This window comes from Eptesicus fuscus, chromosome 21 (genome assembly GCF_027574615.1).
Source record: "Eptesicus fuscus isolate TK198812 chromosome 21, DD_ASM_mEF_20220401, whole genome shotgun sequence".
Lineage (NCBI taxonomy): Eukaryota > Metazoa > Chordata > Mammalia > Chiroptera > Vespertilionidae > Eptesicus > Eptesicus fuscus.
Genome location: NC_072493.1, coordinates 43790078 through 43805624, shown reverse-complemented (window position 1 = coordinate 43805624; position 15547 = coordinate 43790078). Strand labels below are relative to the sequence as shown.

Genomic DNA, 15547 nt, shown 5'->3' with positions numbered 1-15547 from the left:
GGGGAGTGACGGCATCCAATTTCAAGGCCTGATGGAGTCCGGGCCATCCTGTTACTCCTGGCCCGAGGCCGCCTCCCGCCTTTCCTGGTCTCTATTCCAGGGTCTCGTGCCACACTCTCCCCTATCCAGCCCCCCACCCCCACCCCAGCCCGCACCTTCTCACACACCTGACCTTTGCAAAAAAACGCTGATTTGGTAACTTGATCCCCTGCCTAGTTGCTGTCAAAAGCAGAAAATAAAAGTAGCATGGGGGAGGGGGGGAGGAGGGAAGGATAAGGGTGGATAGCTGACTAAGGTCCTTATCCTAGCCCCTACCCCCAGCCCCTAGTGCCTACCAAACCCCATGACTTGCCCAGAGCCTCATTCAACCCAAGCCCAATCCCTCACCTCAGGCGTCACTGCTTTTGCCTGGGGGCACACCAGAATTTGGGGCAGAGAGGAGTAGGAAGCCCCGATGTCTTTTCTCTGCCCTCCTGGGTCCTGTCGGGGTCTTCAGGACTGGAGGGTATGGGATCGGGGGCAGTGGGGAGCCCAGGGTCTGAGTGGTGATGGGAACTACCTCTCGGGTCTGCAGGACCAGCCCCACTTCTGCAACTCCCTGCAGTGACGCAGCCTGGTGTCCTGGCCAGGATGGGGGTTAGAGGGGGTGATGGGGTGGGGGTGGGGGAGCCTGGAAAAAATGCCCAGAGGTCCAGAGACAGGGAAGGACAGCGGGACCGAGTCCTAAAGAAGTGGGGGCAAAGAGAGCAGGACAGAGACTCAGAGGAGGGTGAAAAGACCTGGGGGCGGGGTAATAGAGACCAGTGGATGGGGACAGACAGAAAGAGAAAGGGCAGGAAGAGAAAAGGCAGTGGGGGAGTGCGGAGACAGAGGAGGGGGAAAAGGCACAGATAACAAGGGTGATGGGGACAGACCCAGATGAATGGGCAGAGATCCAGAGAGTGCGAGAATAAAGCCTGGGGTGGGGGGCAGTGTAGGACAGAGAAACAAAGAGGGGGGACAGAGGCCCGGGAAGGTTGGGGGCGGGGGCGGGCAGAGGCCCAGAGAGCAAGGCAAGTCCCGAGGAAAAGGTATAAAGACCAACAGAAAGAGACTGGGGTTGGGAATACCGAGACACGGCGGTGGGAGCGGATACTGAGGCTTAGAAGAGGGGCAAGGACTCTGAAGAAGGGGGACACATTCAGAAAGTAATGGGACAGCGACCCAGAGGGAGGGAGACTTAGAAGTGTGAGAGCAGAGACGGGAGGACAAATATTTAGAGAATGGGGCTAAAAAGAAACACAGAAATGGGAGCGGGGATAGATGCGGGCGGGGGGGGGGGGGGCGCGATACGAACCAGCCGCCGCACCTGCAGGAGGAGGCGGCAGGCCAGGGACACAGCAGCGGGAGGAACCCCACAGCCCCTGACCCGCCCCCTCCGCTCCCACAGGCACCGCCTCCTCGCGCCGCAGCCCCGCCGCAGCCGCTGGCCCCGCCCCAGCCCTGCGCCCGCGCCTGCGCCCTGTCACCGCCCGCTAGGACCGCCTGGGGAGCCGGGCCGCCCGCCCCGGGACAGTAGACCGGGTTCTGGCCCCGCCCTCCATGAGCCCCGCCCACTTCCATCTCTCTCCTCCCACCAGGACTCACCCCGCCCTATTTCCTATCGGCCCCGCCTATTGCTTCCGCCACTGTGCTCCCTGGCGCTTGGGCTTCTCCCCTCTTCCTGCCTCAGGGCTCCTTCTTCACCAGTCCTCATCCATCCTTTAGGCCTCTTCTCTGCAGTCTGCCGTCATCTAGACCTTGTCTTCTTTCCCTCACCGGTTGGAAGTTTTCGCCCCGCCCTCTAAGTCCCTATTGACCCTTAGGACTCTCTTCCCGTTCCAGGTCCCCCCCACCCACTTGCAGCCTGGTAGCTTCGTACTCTTTCCAGGTCCCTTAGCATCCCCATCTCCTGTTCTTCCCCCCCTCCCATCTCCCGTTCTTTACCCTCTCTTAGCCTTGCCTCGCCCCAGACTAGCCTAGTTGCTTTCATGCCCCTTAAAGCCTCGCTCCTCCCTTAGTCTCGTCTTCCCTCAGCTCATTCAAGAGGTTTTCTACCATTCTAAGACCCCGTCCACCTTCCTCAATCCTGACACTAATTATCCCGGTCCAGCCCCATCTAATTAGGCCAAGTTTGCAGCCCCGGCCCCGCCCCTTCGTTACCTTGCCCCGACGGGTATTCCTAGCCAGACGCTTTCAGGTTTACAGGGCTCGCTCATCTCCTCCCCTTCTCACTGGGTTTCAGTTCCTGTAACCCCTGCCCTGTCCCCTTTCAGTCCAGCAGCCTAGTGCCATTTCTCGAGACTGTACTCTCCACTCTCCATTTCCAGCTCCCGCCTTCGTTTAGTCCCGTCTCCTCACTCTCCAGACCAATCAAGAAGTTTCTACTATATATTTTTCCGACCCCGCCTCTTTTTTAAGATCCGCCCTTTCTAGTCCAAGTTAGGAGCCCAACCCCACAGTCTCCATCTGTCCTTCCCCACCAGATTCTGCTTATCCACTCTTTAGGTTCGGGCCCCCTTCTCTGTCCAATCAGAATGGTCTCTCTGATTGTGGCCCCGCCCCCTCGCTCAGTCTGTCACGGCCAGTCCTGCCTCTTTAAATAGTTTGGACTTGTCCCTTTTCTCTGCTCCGCCCCATCCTTTTTTTCAATTATATCTAACCCCGCCTCCTTCGTTCTCGGTGCTGCCAAGCCAGCCTACATTAGCGGTGCGTCCCGCCTTCTTTAACACCTCGCCCGCCCCTGTTTTCAGAAAGATCCAATCGGTGTGTCTCATTTGCTGCCCCGCCCCATTCAGCTCGGCCGGGTTAGAGTCCCAGCCCTTCTCTCTCTCTGCTTCAACTCCGCCCCACCACCCTCTAGGCCAATCACTTTCGTTGCTACCCTATTTAGGCCCCGCCCCCCGTTTATAGTTTCCCCCACCCAATCACGTCTGTCGTTCCCCTGAGTCCCCGCCCACCAAGGACCCGCCCCTCCAGCCCCGCCCCCTGTCCAATGCTGAGCTCAGTCTGCGTCTCGTCCTTCCGCGGGCGCCAGGGGGCCAGCAAGCAGCAGACCGCACAACCGCCGCAGCCTCCCGACTCCCCTCCGCCGCCGCTACCGCCGCCGCCGCCGCTGCAGCAGCAGCAGCAGCCTGCGCAGCCCGGCCCCGCCGCGTCCCCGGCGGGCGCCCCGGCATCCCGCGGGCCCGGGCACCGGCGCGCCGAGCCATGCCCCGGGCTGCCGGCGGCGGCCATGGGGCGGCACAGCGGCGGCGGTGGCGACAGCGACAAGATCGTGATCAACGTGGGCGGCGTGCGCCATGAGACGTACCGCTCGACGCTGCGCACCCTACCGGGGACGCGGCTGGCCTGCCTGACGGAGCCTGAGGCGGCGGCGCGCTTCGACTACGACCCCGGCACTGACGAGTTCTTCTTCGATCGGCACCCGGGCGTCTTCGCCTACGTGCTCAACTACTACCGCACCGGCAAGCTGCACTGCCCGTCCGACGTGTGCGGGCCGCTGTTCGAGGAGGAGCTCGGCTTCTGGGGCATCGACGAGACCGACGTGGAGGCCTGCTGCTGGATGACCTACCGGCAGCACCGCGATGCTGAGGAGGCGCTCGACTCCTTCGAGGCGCCCGACTCTGCGGGCGGCGCCAACGCTTCCAACGCCGCGGGCGCCCACGACGCGGGCCTGGACGACGAGGCGGGCGTGGGCGGCGGCGGCCTGGACGGCGCGGGCGGCGAACTCAAGCGCCTCTGCTTCCAGGAAGCGGGCGGCGGCGCCGGGGGACCGCCAGGGGGCGCGGGCGGCGCAGGCGGCACGTGGTGGCGCCGCTGGCAACCTCGCGTGTGGGCGCTCTTCGAGGACCCCTACTCGTCGCGGGCAGCCAGGGTGAGCGCGCTGTCGGAGCCCCCATCCCTCTCCCCTCCCCACGCGCTCCCAGACCCTCAGGAGCGCCCCATACAACCCTCAGATTCCCATGGGCATTCCAGCCCCTCCTGGGACTCCGCACTCCTTGGAACACACACACACACACACACACACACACACACACCGTCCTGGCCATCCTCAGACCCTCAGAAGACGTTTCTCCAGCCTTCAGAATCCCCCAGATCCCTTCAACCCTCACCCCGCTTCTCTACATCACCCTGCCTAGACCCTTAGGAACTTCCTCCTGGGCTCCTCTGAACAACCCCCACCTTTCCTGGACCCCCGGAGACCTTTCCCCGGCCCTCAGTCACCGGAACCCCTCTAAGCTCCTTCTCACTTCTCTTGGCCACCCTCAGACCCTCAGAAGACCCTTCCCCAGCCCTGTTTCTTGGACCTTCTCCAGACCCTTAGAAGACATCCTTTGCTACCCCTCAAAGTGTTCCAAGCTCTGTGAAAACTGCCTCCCTTCCTTTGCCCCCTGCAGATCCCCTCCTGCACCGCCCCCCCCCCCCCGCCTCCTCTCCAGCTCTCACTTCCTCAGACTCTCCCAACAGCTCCCCGATGCCTTTTCCCTTTGCCCCTCTCCCTGACCCCCTCCAAGTTAGAGTCTCCTGGCGATTTTTGAACTCCCCTGCGTCTTCTGCCCTCAAAGTCTCAGAAGACTCCCGCACCCCAGTTTCAGAGCCTCCTGGACCACTCTGAACCTCCAAACCACTTGCTCTGGCTAGGACACCTCCCCCTCCCCCTCACTGCAACAGTAAATCTTGGGACATTTTTACTCGTGGGACCTTCGGGACCCCTCTGTTCAAGTCCCTTCGTGCATCCTCCACGCCAACTCCCATCCCAAGGACTTTCCCATAAAGCTCGAGACTTCCCCAGAGCCTTTCCCATTCCTCAGTTTCCCCTGACCTCCCCCCACCCCATATGCTTGTCCCCTTTAGAGCCTCCAATATGATCTCCAGAATGCCTCCTCTTCACCCCCAGCTTCTCCCTTCCTTCACTTACTGCACAGCCCACTCCCTCTCTCTGGGACAGCCCCCTTGCCCCCACCCTCCCAGCCGCTTTCCTGTAGATAAATGACTTTTTCTTCTGCTGCAGAACTTTACCTAAGCTTAATCCTTGGGACCTCCCTCAAGTTATCAGCCCCAAAACTTTCTTCTCAAAACAGTTCCTACTTCTTCCCTGCCTTGGTACCTTTCCTCGTGACCCCAGCCCTGCTCGCTCCCCCTTTCCCAAGGACCCCCCCCCCCCACCACCACACACACACAAACACACAAACACTCAGTCCAAAGTCCTGGACTGAGCGCCTCAGCTTCTCCCCCATCCCCAAGGTGAACAAAGAGCGCACCCCCTCCAGTCTTATCTCCTTGAAACTCCAGATTCCCCCTCCCGCCCCCCAGCTCCCTTTACTTCCCCCCAAAACTTTTATAACTTTAAACATTCCTAACTTCCTAGGCTAAATAGCCACCCTTCCCCCTAGTTCTCCCTTTCTCACCCTAACTTCCTTCCCGTGTTGGAAGAGAGGAGAGCAGTTCAAAATGGGGGGAATTAGAGGGAAAGAGTAGCGACCTCAGGGACCCCTCCTAGCCTCCTGGGGACACAAACACCCTGAGGAGCCGGTTCGGCCCCCTCCCCCCACCGTGCCGCGTCCTGAGCCGGGAAGGACACGGAGCCGCAGTGCCGCATTCACGCTGGGGGAGGGAACTAGGGGGAGGGGGGCCCGGAGGCACCGCATAAAGTTTGGTCCCCAGGAAGCGCTGAGTTGGCGAGATTTGGGGTTGGGTGGGGATAGGTGAGGAGGACGAGGTACAGAAGGGACATGGCCCTAGATGCCCCCTCAAGCTTCTGAGGGCTCTTTCCCCCCCATGGCCTGGGGTGCCCTTCCTTCTTGCTATCCCATTGAAGGGTCCTGAGGTGAGGCTAGATGTCCGGGGCAGCTGTGGGGGGAGGGGGGTCACTCATTTACTCTGCAAATATTTTTTGAGTGCCCACAGCGTGCCAATCACTTTCCAGCCTCCAAGTAGATAGCTTGGTAGAGGCAGGAGCTGAGACCAATGAAAAGTGGAGGGTGACTACCTACCCCCCTCCCCCGCCACACCCACACACACACACACACACACACACACTCCCTTCTTCGTAATCTCTCCTTTCCTTACAGGGACTTCAGGTCCTACTCTGCTTTTGAACCGTCTGGGGACAGGGGGTTAAACCAGCCCCCACGCTGTGCAGCCTCTACAACTGTGCACAGCGGGAGCCCACCTTCCCTTCTGTGTCCTGGGCGGGGAGGAGTTAAGCTAGCTCGGGGCCCGCGGCCTCCAGCTGTGAAGCGGCGGCACTGCGGCTGCGCACCGCCGGCTCAGTCGCGGCCCCGAAGGGGTTAAGGCAGCACCCAACTGCTGCGGCTGCGCACTGCGGCGGGGGAGCTGTCCGCGGTGCTGGTCGCCGCGCCCCGCCCCCCGGCCCGGCCGGCCCGCCCCCACTGCGGTGCCGCAGCCTGCGCCGCGCGCTCGGCTCGGGGCGGGCGGGGGAGCTCCAGGCATGCGCTCTGCGGCGGCCTGTGGCCTCTTAAACCACTGCGGAGAAACGGAGAGGGGGCGGGGCAGAGAGGGCACCCGCTGACCCTCAGTCCAAGGTTTAGGGTCTCTGCAGCCTGACCCTGGCCCCCCTCTTTTCTCTGCACCCCAGGCCCTTCCGCCTCCTCTCTCCATCTGGTTAAAGCCTCCTCTTTGCCCCAACACTCATTCCCTTCCCTCTCCCAGGACTAGCCTCATAGCCCACTATCATCTCCAGGGGCCTCATCCATCCCCTTCTCCGAGATCTTGACCCGCCCTCTCCCTTCCTCAAGGCTTTCATCAAACCCCACAACGTTGTTGGACAGGGTTCTAGTCCTCCCCCAAACGGAAATGACCAGGCTCACCTCCACTCGCAATTCTCTGCACCTCTGAGAGGCCGCTCACCTTTCTTTGGCCCTAGTCCTGCCCTTTCCCCAAGGTCCAGGCCCCCTGACCCTCTCTCCCTTTTGAGAGCCTTAAACCCCACCTGTCTTCATCTGTACCCTCTCCCCTTTTGCAGACTTGACACTTCACTTCCTTCCACCTTCAGGGCCCTAACACCTCCCTCCACTTTGTGGTTCCACCCCTGTCCTGTCCTCTTGGGTAAGGGCCTCACCCAGCCTTCCCGCTTTTCTGGGGCACAGACATTGGCACCAAGGTCCTTACACCCTGGCTCCTTGCCCCCCACTAACTGATGCCCCCATGGCCTCCTAAGAGCTCAGACCTTCCCGAGTTCCAGACACTGGGCCAAGCGCTGGTTTGCGGCGAGGCTTTTTGTCTGCTCATCTAATGTAATCCTCGTAATAACCCTGTAAAACCTGAGGTTCGGGAAGCTTCATTGCTTTGCCCAAGTTCGGCAGAGGGAAAGCTGGATTCAAACCCAGGATTTTACTGTTAGCACCTCATGATTCCACCTTCCCCCCTTCCCCTTCCCTCAGCTCCAGGCCCACCCCCAAACCCTCTGAGATATAGAGGGTGAGTGATCTCTGTCTCACCTGAGCCCAGAGATTGACACGGGGAACCGGAGCGGGGGGCCGGGGGGGGGGGCGGTCTAGACCAGTGGTCGGCAAACTCATTAGTCAACAGAGCCAAATATCAACAGTACAACGATTGAAATTTCTTTTCAGAGCCAAATTTTTTAAAAACTTCTTCTAACGCCACTTCTTCAAAATAGACTCGCCCAGGCCGTGGTATTTTGTGGAAGAGCCACACTCAAGGGGCCAAAGAGCCGTATGTGGCTTGCAAGCCGCAGTTTGCCGACCACGGGTCTAGGCGACAGAGCATGAGGCCAGCAATTGCTGTTTTCAGGACAGAAGAAGTTGCTCATGTGCTGCGGCTCCTGGGGTCAGCTCCTCCCGAGCCGGGGGACAGTGGCCTGACCCTCTGCCTTCCCTTTCGCAGCTTCAGTGAGGAGAGGGGAGCATTTGGGCTGGGAAAGGCGCCCCTGGGAGGGTCCTGTGGAGGCGGCTGGGTGACCAGATGCCCGGGTCACCTTCTGCCTTCTCTCTCCCTCCTGCCCCGCAGTATGTGGCCTTCGCCTCCCTCTTCTTCATCCTCATCTCCATCACCACCTTCTGCCTGGAGACCCACGAGGGCTTCATCCACATCATCAACAAGACGGTGACGCAGGCCTCCCCGATCCCCGGGGCCCCCCCGGAGAACGTCACCAACTTCGAGGTGGAGACGGAGCCCTTCCTGACCTACGTGGAGGGCGTGTGCGTGGTCTGGTTCACCTTCGAGTTCCTCATGCGCATCACCTTCTGCCCGGACAAGGTGGAGTTTCTCAAGAGCAGCCTCAACATCATCGACTGCGTGGCCATCCTGCCCTTCTATCTCGAGGTGGGCCTGTCGGGCCTCAGCTCCAAGGCCGCCAAGGACGTGCTGGGCTTCCTGCGGGTCGTGCGCTTCGTGCGCATCCTGCGCATCTTCAAGCTCACGCGGCACTTCGTGGGGCTGCGCGTGCTGGGCCACACGCTGCGCGCCAGCACCAACGAGTTCCTGCTGCTCATCATCTTCCTGGCGCTCGGCGTGCTCATCTTCGCCACCATGATCTACTACGCCGAGCGCATCGGCGCGGACCCGGATGACATCCTGGGCTCCAACCACACCTACTTCAAGAACATCCCCATCGGCTTCTGGTGGGCCGTGGTCACCATGACGACCCTGGGCTACGGGGACATGTACCCCAAGACGTGGTCGGGGATGCTGGTCGGGGCGCTGTGTGCCCTGGCGGGGGTGCTCACCATCGCCATGCCGGTGCCCGTCATCGTCAACAACTTCGGCATGTACTACTCGCTGGCCATGGCCAAGCAGAAGCTGCCCAAGAAGAAGAACAAACACATCCCCCGGCCCCCGCTGCCCGGCTCCCCCAACTACTGCAAGCCCGACCCGCCCCTGCCGCCCCTGCCTCCCCCTCACCACGGCAGTGGTGGCATCAGCCCCCCGCCTCCCATCACCCCGCCCTCCATGGGGGTGACTATGGCCGGGGCCTACCCTCCGGGGCCCCACTCGCACCCCGGGCTGCTCAGGGGGGGAGCGGGTGGGCTCGGGATCATGGGGCTGCCCCCTCTGCCGGCCCCCGGGGAGCCTTGCCCGTTGGCTCAGGAGGAAGTGATTGAGATCAACCGGGCAGGTGAGGAGGGGGCGTGAGGGGCTGGGGGGGCACCGGCGGAGATGCGTGGGAGGAGGTGGGGAGGTTTCGAGGGGGGCAGGAGGTGGGTGCCGAGGTTCAGAGAGACGGGATGGTCAGCAACAGAGACGGGGAGAGAAAAGGGAAGAGCAATTCCTGAGGCCGGAGAAGTGGCACAGAAATAGACAATGACAGAGAGAGATTTCACGGGAAAGCCAGTTTTTGGGGAGAAACAGGCTTGGAGCCAGAGTATTCAGAGGGATCCAGAGGGAGAGGGTCGCGTACGGGAACCTGGGCCGGCCAGAGAGGAGACCAAGAGATGGTTTCAGCATCTGAGCTTCCCGGAGGAGAGCCCGAGAGAATGGCCCAAAAGCCACAGAGTCTGAAACTACGAGATTGTCCCTGAGAAGGGGCGGGGGGCAGAGACGGAGAGAGCGGTGAGGGGTCGGCAGCAGAGAGTTCCGGCTTGAATCACTGAGACCAAGAGAGGAAGTAAGACTTCAAACTAAAATCGAAGGGTCCGAGAGTGTCTAGGGGAGACCGGCCGGAGGGTGGAAAGGCCACGTGACAGGACAGTGACGGGACCCAAGGCCCAGACTCGGGCTCCGCAGAGAGGGTCCGAGAGGTTCAGAGAGATGCTGCCCAGAGGAGGAGGTGAGACCAGGGAGACAGGAGTGGACTGAGCCTGAGCTTGTGCCTGTCCCTCCCCCAGGGGAGCTGCCTCAGAGGCGGTGACTGGGGTGTCGGTCTGGGAGGAGGGAGAGGCCGGTGGGCCCCACCCCCATGTCTTAAGTAGGTCAAGAAAGGGAGCTGGGCCGCCCGGCCCCCATCTTGCTCCCTCAGCCACTGACCCAGTTTCACACCAATTAAAAATAGCCCGAGTCAGAGCCTGGGGACCCCCACTCCCCCCTCCCTCATCTGTCACCTTCTTAACCCTTCCCCACTCTGTCCTTTCCAGCGCCCCAACCATCTACCCCAACCCAACACCCTACTCTCCCAGCACCCTACCCCAGTCCTGCCTGACAGTTCACTTGACCCAACGACCCCCCAACACTCTGTCCCAGCCCCCTTCCCAGCATCCAGCTTGCTTCCCAGCCCCCTCTTGCCCATGTCCTCCCCCACCCATCCCTCCAAATGCCCAGCACCCAACCCCAGCCTGCCCTTCCTAGCCCTGGCACCTGGCCTGACTAGCATTCAGCACCCTCCTCCACTCACCTTCATCCAACCCTGTCCCCTAACCACCTCTGCCTCCCCTGTTGTCCTCAAAAGGCAACACCCTTCCGCCTTGGCCGGTGCTGCCCAGTGGTTAGAGTGCCAGCCTGTCCTTGGGTTCAGGCTCTCGGGTTCAATTCTCAGTCAAGGGCACGTACCTGGGTTGCAGCTTGATCCCCTGTGTGCAGGAGGCAAGCAATTGGTATGTCTCTCTCACATCGATGTTTCTCTCTCTGTCTCTCCCGCTCCCCCTTTCCCTCCCTCTCTCTCTAAAAATCAATGGAAAAATATCCTCAGGTGAGGGTTAACAAAAAAAAAAACACTCCAAAACTCAACATCCTTCCCCAGTGACCTGCTCCCCAAATCCACCAGCTATGTCCCCCTAACACCCCGCTCCCAACTGAGCCCCTCCTGTCACCTCCTGACACCCTGCCCTTTAGTCACCTCCCTGCACCCGAGCCCGCCAGCACCCTGTCCCTGCTGGTCTCGCCGCCACCCTGCGTGTCCACACTCACTCCTCCCTTTGTGTCTCTGTCCGCCCCTGGGACACAGATCCCCGCCCCAACGGGGACCCAGCAGCAGCCGCGCTCGCCCACGAGGACTGCCCAGCCATTGACCAGCCCGCCATGTCCCCGGAAGACAAGAGCCCCATCACCCCCGGGAGCCGGGGCCGCTACAGCCGGGACCGAGCCTGCTTCCTGCTCACGGACTACGCCCCTTCCCCTGACGGCTCCATCCGGAAAGGTGAGGTGCCCTCCGCTGGCCCCCGGACCCTCCCTCTCGCCTCCCCTAGGGGAGGGGGGAGGGGGAGGGGGGAGGAGGTGATGGACTGCCCTTTCCCCATTCCCTGGCCCCAAATCTCCTCCTTCCCAGAAACCACCCCCCTCCCCGAGTTTCCTCACCACTGACCCTTCACCTGTCTTTATTGCATCTCCATTTCCCCCACCCCGACCCTCTGGCCTCTTCCCCCACCCCCAGCCACCGGTGCTCCCCCACTGCCCCCCCCAGACTGGCGTAAGCCAGGCCCCCCAAGCTTCTTGCCCGACCTCAACGCCAACGCTGCGGCCTGGATATCCCCCTAGTGGACGAACCCCCTCCCCCCGGGGTAAGTAGCTCCTGTCCTCTGAACCCCCCCTCTCGACTAACCCCCCCCCCGAGAACATGCAGCCCCCACTGACCAAGACTCCCGCCCCTCACCATGAAGAGCTCCATCTAATTAACCTTCGGCCCTGACGCTGACCCCACACCCACCCGCCGGACTTGCCCGCTCCTCACTAACTCCTGGAACTGACCCCAACCTCCCCACCATGTGCCTGACCTCCCAGCCCTCCCGACTGACCCATCCTCACCCCATCAACGCCGCTCGCCTTGCCTCTCCTTCTGGGTTTTAAAAATTCCACCAAGAAAACGGGGTACACACCCAGGATACTCTTCAGGGTGCAAGATGGGATGAGAAAGACTCGGCCACCCAGTCAGTCCCTTGTGAATTGGCCAGCTTAGCATCCACAGGCCCCGGCCCGGGACTTCAGCCAGCAAAGTGGGCCTCCCCTCCCCGGGAGGGAGCTGTCGGGGAGAGGCAGACGCAGTCGGAGAAAGTCACTGTTTGAGGTGACATGTGCACGTGGAGGTGGCACAGGTCACACATGCAGTAAGAGGGACAGGCAGGGCCCCGGGTAGGAGGAACCCCCAGCGAAGGCTTTCTGAGGGAATCGGTAATGGATGGGGAAGTGGTCCCGTTAGACAGCAGTGACCTGAGCCACGAGCACAGCAAGGCCAGAGACCGGGGCTCGGCGGTGGCCCCGAGGCAGGAAGGCAGGGCTGGCTGAGGGCCGGCCGTGTCCAGGGACCGGGGAGAGCAGGTCCGCTCCGGGCCCTTGGGGGTCGACTGGAGGTCAGACCTGGGAGGAGACCAGGACAAGGGTCCACGGGACCGGACACGTCCCAAACCCGGTCAGGGCTGTGGGGATAGGAAGGAAGGAGGGGGGCAGAGGGCACAGGAGGAAAAGGGCGGGGGACTGGCCTGGGGGGTTGGGGGACACGGTGAAGAGAGAGTTGTTAGTCAGTGAATCATTCCGCAAACACAACCAAGCACTTACCACACGCCAGGAATTTAACATGTAACCCTCACACCACCCCGCGAACCCCTAGCTCCACTCCCCCACCCATTCATTCATTTAATAACTGACTCCTGAGGGCACCGTAACCTAGTATTGCACAAAGCAAGGATCTGCCCTCAGGGTTTATACTCCAGAGCGCAGGTTGGCACACAGCTCTGTCAGCCAGCCGCTTTGTAAATAAAACTTTATTGGAACATAGCCACTGTAATGCTCCCAGAGTAGACCAGAATAGTTAGGACAGAGACCGTGTGGCTCACAGAGCCGAAAATGTTTACTACCTGGCCCTTTAAGGAAAAGTCTGATGCCCCCTGATTGGAGGCAGCAGAAATTAAACAAGTGAAAAAAAAAAATCTCTGGCCACTCTTAGGTCTGTGGAAGGGCTTTGGGAGGTGACATGAAACCTAAAGGTGAAAAGGGCCCCCCAGGCAGAAGGAACAGCAAGTGCAAAGGTCCCGAGGTACCCAGTGGGCGAGCTTGGTGCGGAAAGGAATTGCCAGGAGGGGGGTGAGGCCAGAGCTGAGCAGCCGCAGGGAGAGGGTGCGGACCGCCTGTGCCACCGCGAGGGGCTGGCCTGGTCTGAGAGTGAGGAAGAGGCGCCTGAAGGAATGGGACCCATCACTTCCTCGTTCCACAAACCCCTGCGGACCCTTCCCTAGAAATAGGGACACGTCCCACATCCCCGCCGCAGCCTCAGGAGAGGCTGGCGTGGGCTCGGGAGCCTCCGGGGCGGCTTGCCCAAGCCCCCTTATTTCACGGAAGCTCCGGGAGGGCCGCGACTGACCCAGGCCACACGGCAGAAGGGAGGACAGAACCGCGAGGGGGCTGTCAGGCTCTTGTTCCGTCCCTCCCCCTCCTGGTTGCACCCCCACAGCCCTCTTCATTGTCATCTCATCACCAGCCCCTCCCCGCTCCCATCTCACCCCTCCCCCCGCTTGCACCCCGTCCCCCCTCCCACTCTCTGTCCCCCTCCTTCATGTCTGGATGGGCCCCTTGGAACGGAGGGGCCGAGGGGGGGGATGGGAATGGGGGTGAGGGAGGGCTGGGCTGGGCGGGGCGGGGGTGGAGGGGTGGGAGGTCTCTGCTTCTCTTGCCTCTGATGCCAAAATCCATTCATTGAACTCAAATAATGGCTGGAGCTGATGGGGCTGACTGGACCCTGGATCCCCCTTCCTCACTTTCCCCTCCTCCCGCCCCCCATGGCCCCCCCTCCACTGTTGCTCCCCTCCCCTCCCCTCCTCCCAAGACCCTTCCTCCTGGTGTGTCCCCGACCTGCCCCAGGACTGCTCCCTTCCTCATCTCCCCTCACCAACCACCCCTTCCTCCCCAGCCTTCTCCTTCCTTCCTCCCTTCCCCCCCACCAACCCCAGCCACCCCGGAAGCTCCTCCCATATTTGATGTCTCTGGCCGCCCCATTTCACTGCTCCCCTCCCCTGGAAAACACTAGAGAGGAGGAAGAGATCCGGCTTTTCTCCGACCCCCAACAGTGAGGCCATGTTGGGGGGGTTCCCGTGACCACCCTCCCCCGCCATGACTCTGTGTATTTCTGTCCCCAGCTCTTGTCACCGCCTGAGGCCTCGAGAGACCCTCGGTCCCCCCCTGCCCCTTCCCCCCAGGTTAGCAATGGGGAATGGATGGGAAGGGGTGTCCCCGAGGTAGTGTGGGCTTCCGACCCCCCAGGCTCCCTCTCCTGTGGTCTAGACGCCGGCGCCCAGACAGGCCCCAGGCGCTGGCAGACGTCCCCAAGCTTCCGAGAGACAACCCCCCCCACCCCCATGCTCCTTGACCTTTGACCCCAGCTTAGATCCCGGCTGTCGGGACAGTTAGAACCTTCCGGTTAGAAGGTTCCCATTGAAACTCCCTGACCCCTAACGTCCCTGCCACGCCTTCAGGTGAGCCAGCCCTGCCCCTCCGACTGCTCTGCCACTGGGGGGCCGCAGGGGCGCCGCGGGCCGTGGCCCCACCCACTCAGCCCCTCACCCCCTCACAGCCCCTCTCCTCCACAAGTAGGTCAGCTCCCCCTGCAGCCCTGCCCGCGCCCTCCCCGGCTGCTCCCCTGTGCCTTCCACCTGAGCGCCCGCCCATGCCCCTGCTGCCACCATCCGCCTTGCTGCCCCCCCCCTTATGCCTCAGATGAGGGGGCCTACGGGGGGCGGGTGGGGGGGACGGGCTGCGTGGGGATGGGATGGGTGGGGGAGGCTCGGTGGGCGCCACCTGCCTCCTAACCCTGAGTCTCTCCCCCCTCCCCATGTCTGAACCTTTCTCCTCGATGCGACTGACTGTGCGATTTGTTCACTTCTCTCTCTCCGCTCCTTGGCCCGCCTGTCCGTCTCCGCCTCGCCCTGTGTCCCGGCGCCTGACGGCCCTGTCTCCCCACGTCTCTCCTCTCGCCTTCTCTGTCTCTTGCTTTCCCTGCCTCCATGTCTCTTTCTCCATCTGGTGTCCTTTCTGTCTGTTTCTCTCCTGCCTCCTTCCCTCCCTCTGTCTTGGGGTCCCTCTGCCTATGGGACCCTCCCCCTGCACCCCGACTCTGTGCTTGCTCCCCGTGTTTCCGCCCCTCCCCCCAGGTTACGAGAAATCCCGCAGCCTGAGCAGCATCGCGGGCCTGAGCGGGGTGTCTCTGCGCCTCGCGCCCCTAGCCACTCCCCCCGGCTCTCCCAGGGCCGCCCGCCGCGCTCCCCCAACCTTGCCCTCCATCCTCTAGCGCTCCCCTCCCCCCTGTGGGGGGACTCGGGGGTGACAGGGAAGAAGGTCAAAGGAGCTGGGGGTGGGGGAAAGGGTTTTTTTAAAAAAATCAAAAAGTCAATAATATGCAACGGAGACGACCACGCCAGCAGACACCCCCGGGCCCCTCACCCCCACCTGGGCCCCAGGATGGAGGGGGAGGGGCCAGAACCCACGCCCTCCAACCCCCCCCCCCCCAAATAAAGCCTTCTCAGGTCTCCATGAGCCATAGGACACCCTCTCCCACCAACTCGTGTAAATACGTCCAAGTTATGCCAATTACATCGGGGCACCTCCCCCTACTGTGCATGCTCCAACCCGGACCCCTCCCCCAACTCCACCTCAGCAATAAGCGCCAGGGGCTGCATGCCACGCGGTTGAG

At 61.9% G+C, this 15547-nt stretch overlaps 1 protein-coding gene across 3 annotated transcripts; it reads left to right on the top strand.

Annotated features, from left to right (window-relative positions):
• The first annotated feature begins 3013 nt into the window (after positions 1-3013).
• KCNC3 (potassium voltage-gated channel subfamily C member 3) lies at positions 3014-15336 on the top strand. Of its 3 annotated transcripts, XM_054710666.1 has the most exons (5): positions 3014-3895; positions 8011-9118; positions 9909-9911; positions 10880-11071; positions 15009-15336. In XM_054710666.1, the coding sequence occupies exons 1-5, from the start codon at positions 3014-3016 to the stop codon at positions 15143-15145; spliced, it is 2322 nt and encodes a 773-aa protein (XP_054566641.1). In that variant the 3' UTR covers positions 15146-15336. The 3 variants fall into 3 exon arrangements, with proteins under 3 accessions (XP_054566641.1, XP_054566639.1, XP_054566640.1); XM_054710664.1 differs by lacking the exon at positions 9909-9911; XM_054710665.1 differs by lacking the exons at positions 9909-9911; positions 15009-15336 and adding an exon at positions 11306-11423.
• The last annotated feature ends 211 nt before the right edge of the window (positions 15337-15547 follow it).

Bases quoted from the DNA above. Each gene is read 5' to 3' on its own strand.
- KCNC3 (XM_054710666.1), top strand. From the start codon at position 3,014: ATGCTGAGCTCAGTCTGCGTCTCGTCCTTCCGCGGGCGCCAGGGGGCC. The intron at 3,896-8,010 runs GTGAGCGCGCTG...CCTGCCCCGCAG, and splicing joins ACTCGTCGCGGGCAGCCAGG to TATGTGGCCTTCGCCTCCCT. The intron at 11,072-15,008 runs GTGAGGTGCCCT...CCCTCCCCCCAG, and splicing joins TGACGGCTCCATCCGGAAAG to GTTACGAGAAATCCCGCAGC.